General features: G+C 58.6%; 7 protein-coding genes across 7 annotated transcripts; 4 read left to right on the forward strand and 3 right to left on the reverse strand.

Annotated features, from left to right (window-relative positions):
* Positions 1-311: 311 nt before the first annotated feature.
* Positions 312-2,403, forward strand: HETIRDRAFT_157067 (uncharacterized protein; the record flags this gene model as incomplete). The annotated part of the gene is given in 5 exon segments (XM_009547301.1): positions 312-389; positions 520-828; positions 912-1,424; positions 1,443-1,655; positions 1,732-2,403. 5 exon segments carry the CDS (start codon positions 312-314, stop codon positions 2,203-2,205), a joined length of 1,587 nt encoding a protein of 528 aa, XP_009545596.1. The 3' UTR covers positions 2,206-2,403.
* A 645-nt stretch (positions 2,404-3,048) lies between these two features.
* On the forward strand, positions 3,049-5,362 carry HETIRDRAFT_439748 (uncharacterized protein; the record flags this gene model as incomplete). The annotated part of the gene is made up of 5 exons (XM_009547302.1): positions 3,049-3,236; positions 3,387-3,488; positions 3,547-3,826; positions 3,896-4,036; positions 4,101-5,362. Coding segments are annotated over exons 1-5 (1,914 nt in total), but the record flags the coding sequence as incomplete, so codon positions are not given.
* Positions 5,363-6,192: 830 nt separating this feature from the next.
* Positions 6,193-6,447, reverse strand: HETIRDRAFT_163105 (uncharacterized protein; the record flags this gene model as incomplete). Its single annotated transcript, XM_009547303.1, has 1 exon — positions 6,193-6,447. The coding sequence occupies one exon, from the start codon at positions 6,445-6,447 to the stop codon at positions 6,193-6,195; it is 255 nt and encodes an 84-aa protein (XP_009545598.1).
* Positions 6,448-7,010: 563 nt separating this feature from the next.
* On the reverse strand, positions 7,011-7,981 carry HETIRDRAFT_450934 (uncharacterized protein; the record flags this gene model as incomplete). Its single annotated transcript, XM_009547304.1, has 3 exons — positions 7,011-7,154; positions 7,224-7,307; positions 7,637-7,981. 3 exons carry the CDS (start codon positions 7,979-7,981, stop codon positions 7,011-7,013), a joined length of 573 nt encoding a protein of 190 aa, XP_009545599.1.
* A 265-nt stretch (positions 7,982-8,246) lies between these two features.
* On the forward strand, positions 8,247-11,257 carry HETIRDRAFT_458718 (uncharacterized protein). Its single transcript, XM_009547305.1, has 7 exons — positions 8,247-8,531; positions 8,611-8,806; positions 8,878-9,127; positions 9,197-9,540; positions 9,604-10,008; positions 10,078-10,627; positions 10,688-11,257. The coding sequence occupies exons 1-7, from the start codon at positions 8,311-8,313 to the stop codon at positions 10,984-10,986; spliced, it is 2,265 nt and encodes a 754-aa protein (XP_009545600.1). The 5' UTR covers positions 8,247-8,310; the 3' UTR covers positions 10,987-11,257.
* Positions 11,258-11,771: 514 nt separating this feature from the next.
* HETIRDRAFT_55075 (uncharacterized protein) lies at positions 11,772-13,868 on the forward strand (the record flags this gene model as incomplete). The annotated part of the gene is made up of 6 exons (XM_009546368.1): positions 11,772-12,011; positions 12,069-12,568; positions 12,627-12,707; positions 12,761-13,373; positions 13,433-13,564; positions 13,620-13,868. 6 exons carry the CDS (start codon positions 11,772-11,774, stop codon positions 13,866-13,868), a joined length of 1,815 nt encoding a protein of 604 aa, XP_009544663.1.
* Positions 13,869-15,104: 1,236 nt separating this feature from the next.
* Positions 15,105-18,316, reverse strand: gor9 (GMC oxidoreductase 9; the record flags this gene model as incomplete). The annotated part of the gene is made up of 15 exons (XM_009546360.1): positions 15,105-15,185; positions 15,449-15,776; positions 15,927-15,995; positions 16,063-16,265; positions 16,331-16,576; positions 16,631-16,655; positions 16,714-16,936; positions 17,061-17,183; positions 17,252-17,340; positions 17,403-17,486; positions 17,547-17,568; positions 17,618-17,635; positions 17,691-17,818; positions 17,875-17,953; positions 18,037-18,316. 15 exons carry the CDS (start codon positions 18,314-18,316, stop codon positions 15,105-15,107), a joined length of 1,998 nt encoding a protein of 665 aa, XP_009544655.1.
* Positions 18,317-18,756: the final 440 nt, after the last annotated feature.

Below are 18,756 nucleotides of genomic sequence, written 5' to 3' on the forward strand. Positions count from 1 at the left end.
CGCAGAGGCTGAGGATGATCGCACGGAAAGTCCAGACGGAACGATAAGGCTGTAGCCTGCAAGTGGTATGTAGGGGTTTCGAACTCGACGTCGTGGGCTCTGGAAGCGTGGCCGCGTGGCGTCACGCGGTCGTCACGACGTGACGTAGCACGACGGCCCCCGTCACTGCTGCGTCTGCCAGTGACGATTGGATCGCAGAGCTCGGCCGCACCGTACGTCCACCGTGCCCAACAGCGAGCACGCACACACGCAACACACGCATCGTCCTCCACATCGGAGCCCCATCTCTAACCGACATCCCATCGATCGACATGTCCCATCCGGTAGCCCCGCCCACGCCGCAGGAGGTCATCCGGAAGCTGTCCATCCACTCTGCTGCGAAGCCCAAGGTTTGCGCGTGCCCTCCTCCCCTCCCCTCCCGTCCCCTCCCGTCCCGTCCCCCGTCCGCTGACCTGCATTCCCCGCTACCCCTCTTTCTCGCTCCGCTCCTCTCTTCCTCGGCTCCCGCTCCACAACAAGATCACGCCGCCTGCAGGCGGCCTCGTCTCGGGCACCGAATCGGACTCGGACTCCGTGTTCTCGCCCGACCACGCCTCGCCGTCCGCCCACGCGGCGAGCGTCAGCGGCAGCTCGTCCGCCCCGCCCCCGCTGTCCGCGATCGTCGAGCGCCGCGGGCCCGCGGGCGGCGAGGACTCGGAGGACGACGAGGACGACAACGACGCCCCGTTTATGGCGGGCGATGGCGACGGCGACGGCGACGGCCCGCACAAGGCGGGCGAGAGCGACCTCCGCGCGGGGTACCTGTGGAAGAAGGGCGAGCGACGAAAGGTGCGCCGTGCGGCGTCTACGTGCGCGTGAAGACCTCCTGACACCGCCTCCGCCCGCCTCTTCCCCGCCTGTCCCGCCCCTAGAACTGGAAGCGGCGGTGGTTCGTGCTGCGGCCCGCGCACCTCGCGTACTACAAGACGTCGGCCGAGTACCAGCTGCACCGGCTGCTCGACCTGCACGAGGTGCACACCTGCACGCCCGTCTCGCTCAAGAAGCACGAAAACACGTTCGGCGTCGTCTCCGCCGCGCGCACGTTCTACCTCCAGGCGGAGACGCAGGAGGAGATGCAGGCGTGGGTCAGCGCGCTCAAGGACGCCAAGGAGGCCCTCCTCGCGACCTCGACCACCACCTCGCTCAACGCCGGCACCGGCGCCCCCGCGCCCCCGCAGCCGCCCCCACCGCCGCACGGGCACGGGCACGGGCACGGGCACACGCACGCGGCGCCGGCGCCGATCCCGATCCCCATGGCGCGATCCAGAGACGTGTTCCACCACGCGCACGCGCACGCGCCGGCGCCGGTGCCGCCGTCGCCGCCGTCGCACGGGTACCGCGGCGGGAGCGGCGGCGGGATCACGTCGTCGGACTCGGAGGACGGGTCGCCGAACGCGGCGCAGGGGCTGAGCTCGTCGCCGACGTCGATGCCGTTCTCGACGTCGCCGTCGGGCCAGCCGGCCGCGACGGCGACGGCGACGGCGACGGCCAAGGACGCGAGCAAGGCGACGGTGATCGCGGGGTACATCATGAAGTGCGGCTCGAAGCGGCGCAACTGGCGCAAGCGGTGGTTCGTGCTCAACGGCGAGAAGCTGATGTACTCTGGCAGCCACATGGTGCGGGCGCGCGTTCGTTGCGTGGAGTGGCGCGCACGGCGGGACTGACGAAGGGTGCTGTTTATTTTTATCTTAGGACACGAAGCCGCATCGGCAGATCCCGCTCTCGCAGATCCTGGACGCGTTCGAGTACGATCTGCCTCAGCACCGGGCTGCGCCGGGGCAGCTGGGGACGGGGCCGTCGAGCGTGCCGGCGGCGGTGCCGCGGGGGGCGGGGGACGACGTGGACGGGGCGCACGGGAAGCAGACGTTCAAGATCGTGACGACGAAGCGGACGCTGCTGCTGTGTGCGCCGAGCGAGGAGGAGGAGATCCGGTGGCTGAGCGCGGTGCGGGCGCTTATCGCGCGGCGGCAGGACGCGGGGGTGGTGCCAGGGGAGAAGGACAAGGGCAGCAGCAAGGGCCCGCCGGTCGGGGGCAGCGAGGTCGGGAGTCACGCCGCATTTGTCGTCGGATCGGGATCGGGATCGGGCAGCGGAACCAAAAACAGAAAGGACCTCGGCGTCACCGCAGGCAGCGTGGCGGAGGGCGCCGTCTCTGAGAGGCCATGAGAGGCTCATCTTTCTTTTTGCTCTCTTTTCTTTTTGCTTTTTTTTCTTTTTCTTTCTTTTTTTAACTTTCTGCGTGCGGAAGAGTCGGGAGAAGGTGGGGCCAGTGCTCATCTCGTTTACGATGGGATTGCGGTGGCGTGCGTGCTGACTACGGTTCATGTACATACGGTTGTATAATACGTCTGCATATGCTGGCTGAATGGACAGGGTGAAACGGAAGCGCGGGGGGAGCGAGCGACGAGGGCGGGGCTTGGTTGGCAAGAGGATTGATTGCTCGTATAACCATATGGGGGGAGGCTGGCAGGGAAGGACGGGGCCAAAGGCTAGTGGGGTCTGTCCGGTCGACGTTTGGATGCCGATGAATGGAACGCCCCCCCGAGGGCAGCGTGAGCGTGACGGGCGCTCCCAGAAGCAAGATGCGGAACTGCGCCGCCCGGTCGGTCGATTGTGCCTCCGATCTGAGCGGCTATCGCAAATACGCATCCAAAATGCATTCCTGGACATTCCTGCGCCGCTCCCAGACTATACTCCCAGCTGCCCCCAGCCCCCCGCGTAGACGCCCGGGGGCCACGAGGCGGTGTACATAGTGTGGACCCATCACATCAGCTGTGTCATCGGGACCCCGGGGCGGGGAGGGGGGTCAGGGGGCCCCGGGGCTGGTAAGGGGCCATTGGGCGCAACGAGAGATATGGATCGGGTGGACGTGGGGGTGGCCGGGGGCTGGGAGGGGATGGCCGCTGTCTAATGGGCAGATTCCCACGAGGCCATTCCCCGGAGGAGGAGGACAGTTGTGTTTATAACTGGAGGCCGCTCGTCCTCTCCCGCCTCCCTGTCCTTCTCCCCCACTCCCCCCCCCCTTCCTTGTATTATTCCCTGTACAATTCCCTGTCCTCCCCACACACATGCAGGACCTCTCCAGTCCGCGAAGATCCATCGCCACCCCCAAGGGCACCAAGAAGGTCGGAGCGCCAAAGGCGAAAGGCGCGGTGCGCGCTAAGTCGGGCTGCTACACCTGCAGGATCCGTAGAAAGGTCGGCGTCATTTTTTAATTGATTTTCCCTCCCCGATGCCATCTCTCCCCGCCCTGCCCTGCTCTGCCCTGCCCTGCCATACCCCGCCCCCGCTCCCGCTCCCGCTCCCCCACACTCTTTGCTCACCGCCGCCCACCCTCTCCCTTTTAGAAATGCGACGAGCAACCCAACGACGAAGGTCGCTGCCAGACTTGTGTCCGTCTTCGTCTCCAGTGCCTCGGCTTTGGTCAGAAGCGACCCGAATGGCTCAAGGTCAGTTCTTCATGTCTGCGCCACACACGCGTTGCATTCGCTTACTCGCCTCGTCCAGGAGAACAACAACGTCTCCGTCTTCCGCGAGAAAATAAAAGACTACCTTGCAGCCCAGGGCATGATCAAGGGCCACTCGGGATCCGGCGCTCGCACCTCAGAGAACGAGGGCATCCTCCTCCTCGTCCCCGACGCACGATCAGACATGTCCAGCTCTCCAACTCCCCTCTCCCCCTCCTCCAGCGACGACCACGGTCCTCGCTACAATAGCGGCCTCGAAATTTCCGCAGTCCGCGACCACTACTCCTCCCTCCCCATGCACACACACCACTCTTCCTATAGTACGTTTCCCCCCGCCCTCCCCCATCTTTTCGATCAAACTCTAAAAATATATCACTGCCCTCCATCAGCTCCATACACCCTCCCCGAGCTCAGCCCTGACTCCGATCGGGGCCACAGCATCCTTCCCAACGGCAACGACCTCATGTTGCCTTCGTACGGCCAGCCGAGTAACATATTGCCTCCACCTAGTCTAGTCTCTTTGTCGTCTTGTAAGACCACGTACCGTTATTAAATATGTAGCCTGTATAGTACTCAATGCCCTTGTTTTGGTAGGGCATAATAACCAATCTATCTACCCCGCTGTTGCTCCTTCTACCCCCTCCGCGCCCGCGTCTGCCTCCTCGTCTGCCTCGTCCTACTCAGTCGTCCCCTACGCTGTCCCCTTGCCCGTCAATAGCCTAACCCCATCATACTATCAACAATACACATATGATGATGACCTCGACGATCTCTCTGACCCCTCAGCGCCCGTCTACTCTGTCCCCCTCGGCCTCCATGCCAACATATTGCCCCGCATCCCTGATGAACAAAATGATCTGGTCCGACACTACCTCGATCATATCCTCACCGGGCGCCAATATATGCTTGCCGACAAGTCCATATTGGACTTCATTATCCAGACCATACAGTCTAGCGACGCCGTCCGCGACGCCGTCTGCCTCCTCGCCACCCTCCATCGACAAGCCATCGGACAAAACCGCCTCTCCAACGGGTCTTCGGACTTTGGCCAAGGGTCGTCGGCCGACGCGCTCAAGACGTACGACCGCATCTGCAAGAGCCTCAGCCCGAAGCATACGTACTCGGAGGACGAGGCGCTCACCGGCCTCCTCGTCGTCTCCGCCTTCCTCTTCGACGGCGGTCGGGGGTGCTGGTCGGACTTTCTCGGCGTCGCGTCCAACTGGGTGGAGAGCGTGCTCTCGCGGTTCGACGACACCGCAGACTTTCTCCTGCGGTGCACCGACAGCCAGCGGTTCATCATCAAGACGACGTTCTGGTTCGACATCCTCGCGTCGACGACGAAGCTCGAACCCCCGCGATTCCTGGTGTACTACCAGCGGCTGTGGGGCGCGCCGTCGGCGTACATCGGCGAGTCGCGGTTCGCCCCCTCGGCGTCACAGGCGTCCGAGCTGTCGATGCTCACCGTGATGGGCTGCGAGAACGCGACGGCGCTCGCGCTCGCGGAGGTGTCCGCGCTCGCGTGCTGGAAGGAGCGCCAGCTGCAAAAGGGCACGCTCAGCATGGTCGCGCTCGTCGAGCGCGGCAAGGCGATCGAGCGCAACCACCTCGCACCGGGCTCGCCCGTCGTGCGCGCCGCGCCGCTCGACCCGTGGGCGACGGCGGAGGCGGAGATGGCGCTGCGGCGGCGGCTGACGTCGAACATCTTCCGCGCGGCGGCCAAGGTGTACCTGCACTCGGTCGTGTCGGGGGATTACCCGAACTGCCCCGAGATCCGCGAGGGCGTGCGCGAGACGATCGAGTGCCTGCAGAGCATGCCGGCGGTCAAGTCGACGCTCTCGAGCTCGGTCCTGCGCAGCGTCGTGTTTGGGATCTGCCTCTGCGGGTGCCTCACGGACGACTACGCGGAGCGCCAGTGCATCCTCCAGCGGCTCGACGAGGAGTCGACGGAGGCGGTCGGGAACTGCGCAGAAGCGAAGCGCGTGATGGAGCGCGTGTGGGAGCGCCGCGACGCGAACGGGAAGCCTATCAGCTGGCGCGACGCGATGCAGGAGCTGGGCGCCGAGTCCCTGCTGCTCGTGTGAGCGCGCACGACCCGGCGGCGGACGATCTCGCCTCGCGCGCGTTGGATCTTCTTTCTCTCGCTCTCTCTCTCTCTCTCCATCCATCTCTCCATCTCTCTCGCAACTCTTTTCCATTCTGGGATTTCGAGCAGCCGGACGCGGCCTTTCCTCTCTTACGCGAGGATCGCGGTGTGGGCTGGACAAATAGGAGGCGTCGGGGCGACCCTGGTCGGTCTGAAACGAAACGAGACCGAGACGGAGGATGCACAGACGATATCATGAGTCGGACATGGCTCTGCTCCGAGCTCCGTCTCTCGCGCTGCCCTTGTTATTATTGTTGTTTCTCCATTTCTTCCCCTCCATCCTGCTCGCGCGCTCACTTGCTTTTGTCCGGTCTACGACGACGGCCGCGGCCTGTACATAGGATCCCCCTTTCGGCTCCCTCGTCGTTCGTATGATCACCTGCTGTCTAAACTTGCTTTTACTTTTGTCTCTCGTCTCTTGTCTTTTTCACGTTGGATCGTCTCTTTACCCCTTGTTCTGACATACGCTGTAAACAAAATTTCCGCCCCCTCAGGCCGCGCATAGCATCGTACATAACATAGCACACTGCCGCAATATCAAACTTAGCATATTATCTTCCCTCGACGACTCGACTCGACTCGACTCGACTCGACTGGGCCCCGAGCCAAGTTTCCAACGTCGAACACGGCGAGCTCGGCTGCAGTCACGAGCGTTTCAGCGAGGCGAGTGCAGCACCGCCCCCGAGGGCCACGGCCTCTGAGCTGTGCCCAATGGCGCCACCGAACGTTCTCAGCAGAAAGCGGACCGCCATCGCTCGCTCCCTCCCCCCCTCCCCCCTGCCAGGCCGGGTCGCCCATCGCGGCGCCGTTGGTACGTCCTTCCTAGCGCAGAACGTTCCTCGCGAGCACAAAAGCGCCGCTGCGATGCAGCCTGCGGCCCCGATCGCACAAGTGCGTCCGCATCTCCTCTCTTGCACCTCGTAGGCGAATACACCGCCCCCGCCCCCCCTCCTCTGATATGCGATCATACAATCATACAATCATGCAATGGCTTGCCGAGGGAGTATCATAAGGGCTGCACAGCCCCCGCGGAGCATCGATGCGCATCGAAGGGCATCTAAAGGCATCCAAAGGCATCTATATACATGCGATCCGGACTCGGGGCGAGGGCAGAGCAAGGGCGAACGGGCAGGAAGAGGCTCGCGCGGGGCAGGAGGATCAGGCCCCGCCGTGTCAGCCAGGCACGCGCTGGGCGATGCTGCTCTGTGATGCTCAGTGGCTCAGTGGTACAGTACTGCGATGATGGGCTCCCCGCTGCCCTCGCGTCGCTGAGTTCGCTCGCCGCGCGTGCGTGCGTGCGCGCGCACTGCATACGTACGTACGCACTTGCCGCACGCACATACCACAAGATGATACGGTGGCTACTCGAGCCTGCCGGGCAGCCTGCGTGCACGCTGCACGACGTGGCGGCGCCGGCTCGGACCCGCCGGCTCGATTCGGGCAGGAAGGGAAGGGACATCATCGTTCGCGTGCGCTGTGCGGTGGACTCGGGCTACGAGACTGCTCTATTGGAAGGCACGTGTAGGCGCTCTCAGCGCCTTGGTCATGCGTGGTGCACACAATGCTGTACATACGAGCGAAATCCAGAAATACCGTGTCTGTGTCTGTGTCTGTGTCTGCGTCTGCGTCTGTATCTGCGTCTGTGTCTGCGTCTGTGTCTGAGGGCATCACGTTACCGTGGCTGCTTCTGTGAAACGCAATCAAGCACGGGGCGTCGCGCAGAGAAAAAGGCTAGCAGCGTCGGCGTGGGCATTTTACATTAGTAGTAGTAGCCGTCGTCGTCGTGTGGCAGCGTGTGGCACGGATATGAAGACGGGCAGATCGAGCTTGCAGCACCTGACTAGCAGTCTGATCACCATTCGAGCGGGGCCGGGGGCAGTGAGGTGTTTACTAGGTTGACTCGAGGCTGAAGAAGCATGATCTAGGTCAGGGGTGACGTTCTTGGATCCTTGGAACTTGGGCGTTTGAACGCGATGCGTGTGCAAACCGACGACGATTCAAGTCCGTCTCCGCGAGAAAGGATGCGTGCAACGCCGGAGGCCTTGGAGGGGACGACTACGCGTCCAAGGTAATGCGATTCGGAGCCGTGGCGGAACGCGCGAGAGGGAGGCAGGGGTCGGTCGCAGGACGGGCAACTTGGTGGCGTCTGACGTCGGTCCTTCCGTCGGTCCTTCCGCTTGTACGACGAGCGGAGGGGTGGGACGACGGTGTTGAACACGGGGCGGGGATGGCCGATGAGGTAGGGATAAGGTAATTGGAAGGCGCTGTGCTCGGACGGGCGTCTAAGAGGGCGCCAGAAGGGCTGGAAAGACGGGCGCTTGAGGAGGTGCATCCCATGATCTGAGAGATCTCGTGAATGGTGTGGCCTAGAGGGTAACGACCGCGGTCCCATCATATTCCGTCCCTGTGCGCTGGCTGGGACACCATGTTTATTATCCTCTTCCTCGTCCACATTCCCTCCGGCGAAATAGAGACGGCCTTCGCCGGCTTGCCCGCTACGGTACCTTACGGACGTCCTCCCCTCCGATCTACCTTGATTTTTCCTCAAAACCTCCCTCGACTCTCGTCTGCATCCCTGTTCTCAATTCCGTGTGTGTACGATATTGGCCGCATATCCCCTTGCACTCTCCCCTCTCCTCACTACTCCCACCACGCCCCGCCATGACCGCCAGGCCGTCCTCCAGCAACTCGCAGAGCGGCAGCCAGTCCTCTCCGTCCGATTTCACTTCCTCTGTCGAGACGTCCCCCGCCACAATCCCCATCGCCGTACGCGCCAGCTCAGCCGACGGCGCGTCGCCCCGCTCCCAGAGTGCGCACACCACCCCCAACATCCTCACGCTCGACCTCCAGCGCTCGACCTCCACGGGAAGAGGTGGCTGCTGGTGCGTCCTCTCTCTCACATCATCCCGCCGTCGCGTCTCACCTTACTAACATCATGCTGACGGACCTCCTCCGTACTAGGACGTGCCGCTTACGCAGAAAGGCACGTCGCTGTTTCACCCTCTCCATTTGCCCCGCAGTCGATGCTGACCGTCGCGCCCCACCATCCCCACAGAAATGTGACGAGCAGAGGGAGGAGGAAGGCTCGTGTCATACTTGCCGCCGGCTCCAATTGAGATGTCTGGGCTGGGGTCCTAGGCGACCAGACTGGATGCGGGTGCGTGCCGTACCCATTTGCGATCGGCATCGGCAATTGTCACCTTGTCTAACCTCTAAATGTTCCATCAGGATAAGGACGCCGTTCAGAACTATAAAGCGGAAATAAAGGCGCACCTATTGCGCCTCGGACTGATTCGCGGGCAGCCCCGGTCCAACTTTATCAGTTCTTCGCCTTCGACCCCATCCGCAGGTCCCAACGCCCTGCCGTTCCCAACGCACATGTTTCAGCATCAGGAGGGATCGACGAATGAATACGCTTTTCGCCTTGACGACTCGCCAATGACGCTAGCATTCTCGTCCGGCGTGCCTTCTGTACCCAGTCAGTTCTCTGCAACCATAGATACAGATGAATGATCGCTTACTGACTTGAATCGGGCTCGATTTGTAGTTCCCCACGATCTGGGAACCGCGGGTTCCTCATCGTCTGCAGGATTCTCGGGGCCATCACCCGCTCCTGAATTCTACGAATCATCCATGTTCACCTTCCAATCCGCGTCCGCTTCGCCATCAAGCTCCCAGGGACATCAAAATCTGCTGCAATTTGACACATTCGCCAGCGCGCCCGAACGTCCATCATATGAATACGATGCGCACGGCCAGGCGCTTCCTGCCGTCGCTGGGACAGACCAAAACGACAACGTGCGCAGGGAACACATTGCGTATTACTTCAACCACGTAAGGGGACTGCAGTACCTCTTCTCCTGTAAAACGGCCACAGATGCGGCGAACGCGGTGAGTGTCATAGAACCCCCCGATAGCAGCACCCTGATTGACGCGCGCCAATCATTTGCCTAGAGCCTCGAGCAAGAGCCCCAGGGCGCCTTATCGAACGCAATATGTGCGCTGTCCAATCTGCATTACAGCAGCAGCCAGCGCAGGGGTAGCTTCGACGCATCGCCCGACCAGCTTCCAAATGACTCGCTCGCACAGTTCTTCCAGAGCCAAGCTGCGATTCAGCTCCAGAGCGCGCGTCAGCGAGTGCACTACACTGAGCACGACGCGATGGCGGCGCTCCACCTTGTTAGTTACTCTTTGTCGTCCACAGGAGGGAAAATGATACGCGGCGCAACAGAGTGGGCGGGGATGCTGGAAGTGGCTTCAGAGTGGCTGACGCAGACAAATCTACACGTCGATGAGAATCCAAAATTGACCCTGATGAAGATGAGCAATCAAGCTGCGTTCGCAGTGAAAGCGACCACGGTGAGCTTCTTGCATCAGAGACAGAGACGCTCCAGAACCAGGATGTGCTGACCATTTTTGCTTTCGCAGTGTATGGATATTTTCATGAGCGTGACGCTGCAGCAGCCTCCACGCCTGCTCGCGCTCTACCGACGGCTTTTGGGCAGAGGAGGTGGCTACTGGGCCCCCTCTGGCTCACATAGAGGAAGCGTCAGCAGCGGTGATAAGACCACGGAGCGCTACGACGTGCGAATGGACCGGCTCACAGGGTGCAGCGACGGCGTGATGCTTGCATTCGCAGAGATATCGGCTCTTGCACATTGGAAGGTACAGGAACAACGTAGCGGGACGCTCAGCATCCGGGACCTCGTCGCGCGTGGGCAGGCCATCGAGCGCATGATGCAGCAGCAATTGCAAGCCGAGGCAGGTACGCAGGTGGGATTCATTGAGCCCAACCAGGCAATGGTGGAGGTCGTGAGCTCGACAGGGATGGTGTCCCCCATGGGCCTGGCCCCTCTGCATACTGGCCGTTCGTTCGCCTCTGGAACGAGCCACGACCTGTCCCGTCGTCTGGTAGACGCTATATATCAAGAGACTGCGATGCTGTATCTCAACACGGTGCTCAGTGGTCCGAACTCCAGTAAGTGCTTGCCTAGGTTTTTTATCCATGTGCGCGAGCGCTCATGCTCGGCCAATTTAGATGTGCCCGAAATCATTCGGTCGACGCACTTGATCGTACAACTGCTGAGCCAACTGCCCGCCGGGGACCCCGACAGTGCACTTTTACTCCCACTGTGCCTGGCGGGGAGCATGGCGGATGCGCCGGCGCACCGAGAGTTGATCAGGAGCAGGCTGCTTCAGGTCGGAAAGGATAACGCGAACGTGCGGCAGATAGCCGCGGTCGTGTTGGCGGTCTGGCAGCGCCGCGACGCTGGGGCGAGGATGGTAGACTGGAGGGATGTTATGCTAGAACAAGGATTGAGGCTTCTACTGGTTTGAAAGGTGGGATTAACGCACCGACACGAAGCCGCTGGTCGCGCCGCCCGTACTCGTACATCCGACTATTTCCGGTCTTCTAATCATTCGCGACGTACTCATACCCGTCTTGTACCATTTGCTATTTAATGTCGTGTTGTCTAGAATATGTTGCATAGATGCTGTCAATTGTCTTATTTAGCGCAGAATTGCTTTCGTACCACAATCAAACTGTCTATGTATCTTGTAATTTGGAAAACATGACTATGACGACCTCGTGATAAAGCTGCGATTCAAGGTCGATGGATAGATGGAAACACTGCCAGAGAGGATTGAGGCGGACAGGGAGGTAGAGGAGGAGAGAGAGGAGGAGCAAAACTGATTCGGGTTGCTATACATATACCGATGCGACCGGGATATACCCCGGCTTCTATGGACCGTCATCCAATGGGGGCGTGGGGATCGATCCACACGTGACTTCATTACGAAGGGCGCCAGCGCTCAGCAGCGCTCACCCCCGCAGTCAGCGCCCGCGCCCAAGCCTTTATACAGCATTGAGCGCAGAAAAAATGTTCGCGAGTCTAGAGGGATAGTGTCGTGCAGCTGAGCGCCCATTGCAATGGAAGCTCAATATCTGATCGCGTCGCTCAGAACACGTTTTGTCTGGAAGAGAACGAGGACGGTCACGTGACTCTGCACGCGACGAAACACGAACCGCGTCTTTCCTGGCTGTGTCGTGACCGTTGGGGTTGTTCATTTCCATTGCCCTTTCACTGTTCTGTCGCACTCCCTCTTCATCCCACTCCATCATGTTCAAGGGAATTCTTCCGGGCAGGAGAATGCCTTCCATGGAATTCACAATGGTCACTCCCCTCGGTGACAGCGCACCGAATGGCAAAGAAAACCAACCCAACATCCAGTCGCTGTCGCTCGCACAAAACAAGATGAAGGCAGGCAAGAGCATTTTCTTGGACAAGTCGAAGATCAAAAAGGGCAACACATCCCCCGCAGAGTCTGGGGAGATGAACCAGGCCTTTGATCGACTGCTTGTGCGTTTTCATCTCTGTCTCCATGGCCAGGTGGCTGAATGTTGCACTTGTGAGCAGGACGACTTGCAAATTCCGTCTACACTGAGGCCCAAACTTGCAAGCATGGAATCATCCGTCAAGGCCGCCATGCTCAAGTCCTCACAAGTCCTCGCCCTGGGGGTCGCACCTGCGTCGCCTCCGCCCACGCCACGAAGTATGCGCCGAGTGCATAGCGGAAGCTCCCTTTCCATCGAGTCACCGCGGCCGCAGCGCGCCTCCATCGATCGATATCAGACTGCAGGGCATGCCCACGGCGCAGCACTGTTCGATGCCGTGGGCTCGCAGACCCACCATGCCCGCGGCATGTCATTCGACATGCCAAGACCCAAGTCGCGCGCACAGGGGAATACCGTCTTCCTAGACAACGTAGTCGCAAGCAAATCCGCGAAAGACAAGAGCACAATCAAGGTCATGTCGTCTGTGCAGTTCGTCAGCATCTTGACAGGGTCGTCGAGCATTCAGTTGGATGTCGATATCATCAAAAAGCTGCGCTTGCTTCTGAGAAATGAATCCGCGAGGTAGGCCGTCTGCACAATCACGTATTATCTGGAGACTCAACGGATGTGGTGGGCAAAGTTGGTCGCAGGACTTTCTCAAATTGGGTGGTTACTCGGCTCTTCTGACACGTCTCAACGAGATCCTCGAGGTCGAATGGCGGTGCGTCAGTATTTGAAAGTGACCACTGGTCGTTGGCTGAACTCTCCTCATAGAGAAGAGCAACATGATGACAAGATTCTGCATGAGTTGTTACGGTGCCTCAAAGCCTTGTCGACATCATCTATCGGCTGCTTCGCCCTTCGCAGCTCCTGCCCGACGCCCTTCGTGCAGCTTGTGTCGCTTCTCTACTCCGACAAAAAGCCTGGCGATGTTGCGACGCGTCAACTGATCGTCGATCTTTTGCTCGTCCTCTTTGAGCTCTACCCGCCAACTGCGCTGCCCTCCGTCGGCTCGTTGTCGCGCCGAGATACCTGGGATCGAAGCGCTTCCGAAATGCAGCCGGGTCAAGCCATCTCTCTTCCTCACCCTCACAAGACACTCTTTTCACTCCTCCGCGCGATCTTGCTCACGCCTGCGCCGCCTTCGGCCGAGGCCCCGGCGGTACCAGTTTCTCCTCACGAATTCATTGACGCGCTTCATCGGCCACGGATCTACAAAACATACCTCCAGGAACTCTCGGACATCTGCCGGGATTACTTCTGGGTATTCTGTCATCCGAACAACGCGCTATGGAACCTGGCAGACACAGATGAGGCCAAGGTTGAGAAGCCTCGGGCGCCTGGTGGTATGACGGGCGGCGTGGAGTTTGAAGCTATGGGCTACCTGGTACGACATTGTTACTTTCTAGTGAACTTGCAATACTGAGGCTTACTATTCTGCGGTAGACTACTCACTTCAGACTCATCAATGCTCTCGCTAAGGCCGCGATTGATCTTGATCTACCAATGGAGCACGCGTTATCAGCATATCAGTTCCACGTAGATCTCTTCCTCTCCGGACTAGAGCGCATTGTTCTGGTACATGTTCTTCCATATATACCCGTACATATTCTCACACTAGCCGTACCACTAGATCGCGCGTAAAGCATCCGCAACATACTATCCCACCCTTCACCTCGAACTTTCACGCTACATCGCGCTTGCGGCAGAAGCGCACTTCGAGCTTCCTTGGACCGTCTCTCGCCTTATCGGCCCCCCGCCATCCGCGATGTGCAAGCGGTCTGCGCATGGGAGCCCGCGCTCCCCGACAAAGAGGAGCGGTGCACCCGCAGCGCCTGTCCTCCCCTCCCCTCGGCGTATGGACCCGATAAAGTTCGATTGATCTCATTCGACAGTTTGGCTGGGGGTTCGCATTGACGGCAGGTCTGTTCATGTGCCTGTTGCTACGTTTGCATTCATGACAATGCCTCGACTGGATTGAAGGCTCGGACACGATATGATATGGACCACGATCATTTATGGCATGTTTAGATTCTGAAGTGGGGCTGACAAGCGTCGTCTTCTCGTTTACGTGCACTCTGTTCTGGCGCCCGTTTACGCTCTTGGATCTGGCAGATGATTCAACCTGTTTGACAACCTTGTTTGCCTTTTTTAACTTCTCTCTTTTCATTTTGTATGGTACTCACACGCGATGTGTCATCGCTGACGATTCCGACGACGACTGCGATGACGATGATGATTTCATGACGGAGGGTGGAATGACTCTCTAAGCCGTCGTTGCTGTCGCTGTTGCTGTTTTTTCGAATTGGTGTCTTGCTTTACATTGTTATTCGCGCCGTTTTCCAATCCCCACGCACCGTTGTTGGATGTCTGTTCTACCTTTCTTATGTCTTTGGTCCCAGCTTCATATGGTTTCCTGCGCATCGATATCGATCATTCATATACTCGCATGAAGCACTGCATGCATGTACACTATAGATAAAAAGGCTCGTTTCGCAGGGTTCAAGCTTCAAGTGCGGGTCAGATCTGCTCTTGGCTGTCCCTCGAACCATTTGATAAATCATCTCCCTTTCGACATGGCTTATCCTTTTGTGAGGGAGCACGTAAATCTATCTCTGCAATCGAATGATGCCCCATGTGGCGGCACGTATCCGCCTTGGCCCCATCACGCCATCATGATGCGTTGAGGAGGAGCATCTCGAGATGTACTTATGGAGAGTCGAACACAGCGAGCCCATCATCGCTATTTGTTTCATCGACGATCGCGGATACTAACATCTATAGCAGTATTTCAAGGCAATTCGCCCGGTGCATCACGCCAGAAAGATCCGAACAGAGCTGGTAGTACGTGAGTAAGTTGATTCCACACTATTAGATCAACACGTTGCATCCAGGACGAACGACTGGTGCCGTTACCAAGCCACATCATACTATTCATACATACTACAACCTGTCAAACAGGTACGAGAGCGCGGAGTATGTATCCAAGCCAGAGATCGGGAGCATCAGGGAGCATCGAGGGAATCTTTAAAATTTAAATTATCGAGGGCAGTTGCGCCGTCTGTCCTGAGGCGCCCGGGGTGCAAGGGGTCCACGCGGAATCCATTGTTCGCTCAAATTATAAATTCGTCCTTTGAGCTTTGAGCGCCTCTTTGATCATGTCCGCCGCCTTCTCGGCGACTGCGATCGTAGGCGCTGCCTAAGCAGACGAGATAAAAACAGAGGGGCATCAGTAATCTGCACTCAGTAAGCACGTCACCACCGTCCGGGAGAAATAACACCGCGCTTATCGTGAATAGCGTGAACAAGGTTCCGAAAGGATGAGGGCAGAAGAAGGCTCCGAAAAAATAACAATTGCAGATTGTGAGAAGCTCGAAGGTGGTGAAGATGGTGAAGAACCAAAGAATAGAAAGAAGAAGAAACTAAAAAATGCGGGTGACGCATGTATTCTGGAGTACTCACCGTGTGACCCGCGATGATCGTCGGGAAGACAGACGCATCCACGACCCTCAAGTTGGGTATCCCGTGCACACGCAGACGGGGGTCGACGACACCGCCTTGGGACAGCGGGCCCATTCGCGCCGTACAAGTGGGGTGGTACAGCGTCTCGGTGCTCGTGCGGATATACTCGACGAGCTCCTCGTCGCTCGCGTCTGCTAGCCGATGTCCAAAGTGCGGATCCGCGTTGCCGTGGTCGAGGATCCCAGCTAGCGGCTGCGAACCCGCGACGCGCGTCAGAACGCGCATGCCACGGACCAGCACGTCAACGTCGTGTTCTGTCGAGAGATACCTGCATCACGAATAAGACAGGGCGGTGCCGTTAGTCAACGGGGACACAACTACAGCAGCTAGACGATAATGATGTCATCGGTAGCCAGACGTGGCCGACGTCACACGCGCCTCGTGGCATGGGACAACAGACAAGAGAATGACAGCATACTTGGGATCTATCACAGGTGCCTCGAACGGGTCTGATGACTTTAGCGTTATGGACCCCAAACTCGTAGGGCTGCGGCATTGAGGCGAACGGGTATTATGAGATACGCAGGTTCACGAAGAGGTTGTCCGACACGCACCGCAGCAAGACCATGTGTAGCCCCATCGTGTTTCCGACAGGCAGGATGGTCCGTCCGTGCCCCTTGTAGCCCATAGGTGTCACGAAGAACTCGAGATCGGGGCACTCGGGCCCCGAGGTTGAGTCTTCGGGATGCGTGGGGTACTTCTCTGTCGGAAATAGTTTGGGATCGGAGGAGCGAAAGAATGCCGCGGCCTCAGCGATCTGCACGGAGCAGTGATATGCAGTAAGCAAGGCGTCCGATGAAATTGAATATAGACCTCTCGCACGTTGGTCGTCAAAGGACCTTTGCCTGTGGTCATGTACTGCGCCAGAGCAGAAAACGTCTTCATCTTCGACCCCCCTACGCCATTGCGCATCAAATAGTTCAAGGATTCTCCGGCCGTCTCTCTCATAACAACATCGACCACAGGATGGTCCATGAGATGCGCGCCGACCCCAGGCAAGTCAGCGACCACAGTGATGTCGTGAGAACGGAGGTGGTCGGCGGGGCCGACACCGGACAACATCAAGATCTATACAAATGTCAGCGCTCGGCCTGTCGCGCCGTTCATGGATGGCGTGCGCACGTGAGGAGTGTGGACCGCACCCGCACTGTCATTGCCACCGGTTAATGATAGCGAGCATGAACGCAGGACAAAGCATGACGCACGAGAGCACGACCTCTTTCCTAGCCTTCACCCGGAAGCGCGGCCCCTTCTCGCTTTTCGCAAACTCCACGCCCACGACACGCGTCTGGCCATCCGTCGTGTCAAAGAGGAGCTTCGTGACGCTCGCGTTGACCGCGACCGTCAAGTTCGGCCGGGCGAGTACGTCAGGAGTGAGATACGCAGACTCTGTCGTCACGCGTCGTCCCTTTGCGTCGATGTACGTCACTTTTTTGTTTTCACGGCAATGATCGTCAGTAACAGACATGTATTCTAGGCAGACGGACTCGACTTACTGAGCTACACACGGAGAGCCCGCTCAGTAGATATTTGAACCGTATTTTCTGAAGACTCACTTTGGCCACACCCAGCGTTCCCTTGGGTGTGTTCAAATCATACTCGCGCGGAAGACCGATGTTCTCGCATGCATCCAAGAACCTGCGCGTGATTGGGGAGAAATTGCCGAAAAAGCCGACTGCACAAAAGGTCATACACAAGCCGTGTTGCTTTTCACATCCTTTACGTAGCGATATAATTACTGACCTTCAATCAATCCCTTTGCTCCCCGTTGAGTCGTGTCCACGCCAGGGAAGAGTTTGCTAGGGATGTACTTCTCGAATTTCAAGAAGTATCTGAGCATAAGGTGTGATCAGCTGCCCACTCAGAATTTTTTTTAGGGACTTGCTTGTGGAACTCGCTGTAGGCCCACTCCTCTGCTCCTTCCGAGCCAGCCATTCTGGCCCATTCGTCATAATCGGACGGCGAGCCATAATGGAAACTAGGGCGCGTCGAAGGAAGTCATGAGCATGAGAGATGAAATCATGGACGATGTCCTTACATCTGTGCATTGATAGTAGAGCCTAAGAACTCTTTCAGTCCAGTTCACACGTCACAAAAATCCCCACTTACAGCCGCCGAGCATTTTTCCTAGGTATCGAGTCAGTTTCGTGGACGATGGACTGTAAGAGCCGCGTCAGCTCACCTCGAGGCCAATAGTGCGCCTTTTCGCCTGCGTTCGCCTGGGGCGTGGTGTACAGGTTGAAGACGCGGTCCGTGCCAAACAAGATACTGTATCCGCTCGGGACGCGTGCGAGCGCAAGCGAGAGCGCGCTTTTTCCGATTGAAAAATCAAGACAGAACTGGTGTGAAAAAATGGCGTTGCGTACCTTTCGCCGGCTTCGAGTACGAGGACGCGAATAGAGGGATCTTCGGTCAGGCGCGAGGCGAGCACACATCCCGCCGTTCCTTATTTTTCCCGGACGCAAGAACAAAGAAAAAGCTCTCGAATTGAGCGGCGTAGCTACCGTGGGGAACGAGGGCGCGCTTACCTCCGCCCACGATGACCACGTCATATTCGTCGAAGTCATGATCGCCGTCGACGCTCCTCCCGACACGCCGCAGGTCTTCAACGGCCTTTGGGCGCTTGGCTTTCGCGCGGACCTTGAGGACTTGCAGTAAGAGGTTGGCGAGGACGAAGGCGGCGCTGATCTTGGCGAGACGCGGGCGGTCGCGGAGTTTGAGTGGGATGATGGTGAGGGCTAGGGCGGTCAATAGGACGGGTACATTGGACTGAAGCCAAAGCAGCTGGGGAACAACCGCTCGCGACATGGACAGAGTGGCAAAATCAACTCGAGGGCTAGATGAGAGCCGTTCGTTTGAAGTGACGAGGGCCACCAAATGCCCTTCGACTTGGTAGGCTAGGACTTTTTGGGTAAACTCGAGTCGCGCCAAGACTGATATTCGCAAGAATTGCCACGAACCTTTCGGTTCAGTGAAGACCGGTGTTAGGCGCGCTTAGCCGGGAGGAGTTGAATCGTAGAACGAGATGTACGTAGACGACGAGTTGGCAGAGAACAACCAAACGAGACAAAATACATATTCTACCCCACGGGGTAGCATGGCCCCCGCCGGCAGACCAGGCCCCTGTCGAGCCAGCAGAGAATCATGTGATAGAGCTATTCGGGAGCGGGCGTCGGTGGTGGGCACGCATGGACGCGGGTGCGGTAGTACATAAATAGTTGGCGGCGAATTTTGTCGGGCTTTCGAGC

Source organism: Heterobasidion irregulare (genome assembly GCF_000320585.1).
Source record: "Heterobasidion irregulare TC 32-1 unplaced genomic scaffold scaffold_04, whole genome shotgun sequence".
NCBI classification, from domain to species: domain Eukaryota; kingdom Fungi; phylum Basidiomycota; class Agaricomycetes; order Russulales; family Bondarzewiaceae; genus Heterobasidion; species Heterobasidion irregulare.

Bases quoted from the DNA above. Each gene is read 5' to 3' on its own strand.
- HETIRDRAFT_458718 (XM_009547305.1), top strand. From the start codon at position 8,311: ATGACCGCCAGGCCGTCCTCCAGCAACTCGCAGAGCGGCAGCCAGTCC. The intron at 8,807-8,877 runs GTGCGTGCCGTA...ATGTTCCATCAG, and splicing joins GGCGACCAGACTGGATGCGG to GATAAGGACGCCGTTCAGAA. The intron at 9,128-9,196 runs GTCAGTTCTCTG...CTCGATTTGTAG, and splicing joins CGGCGTGCCTTCTGTACCCA to TTCCCCACGATCTGGGAACC.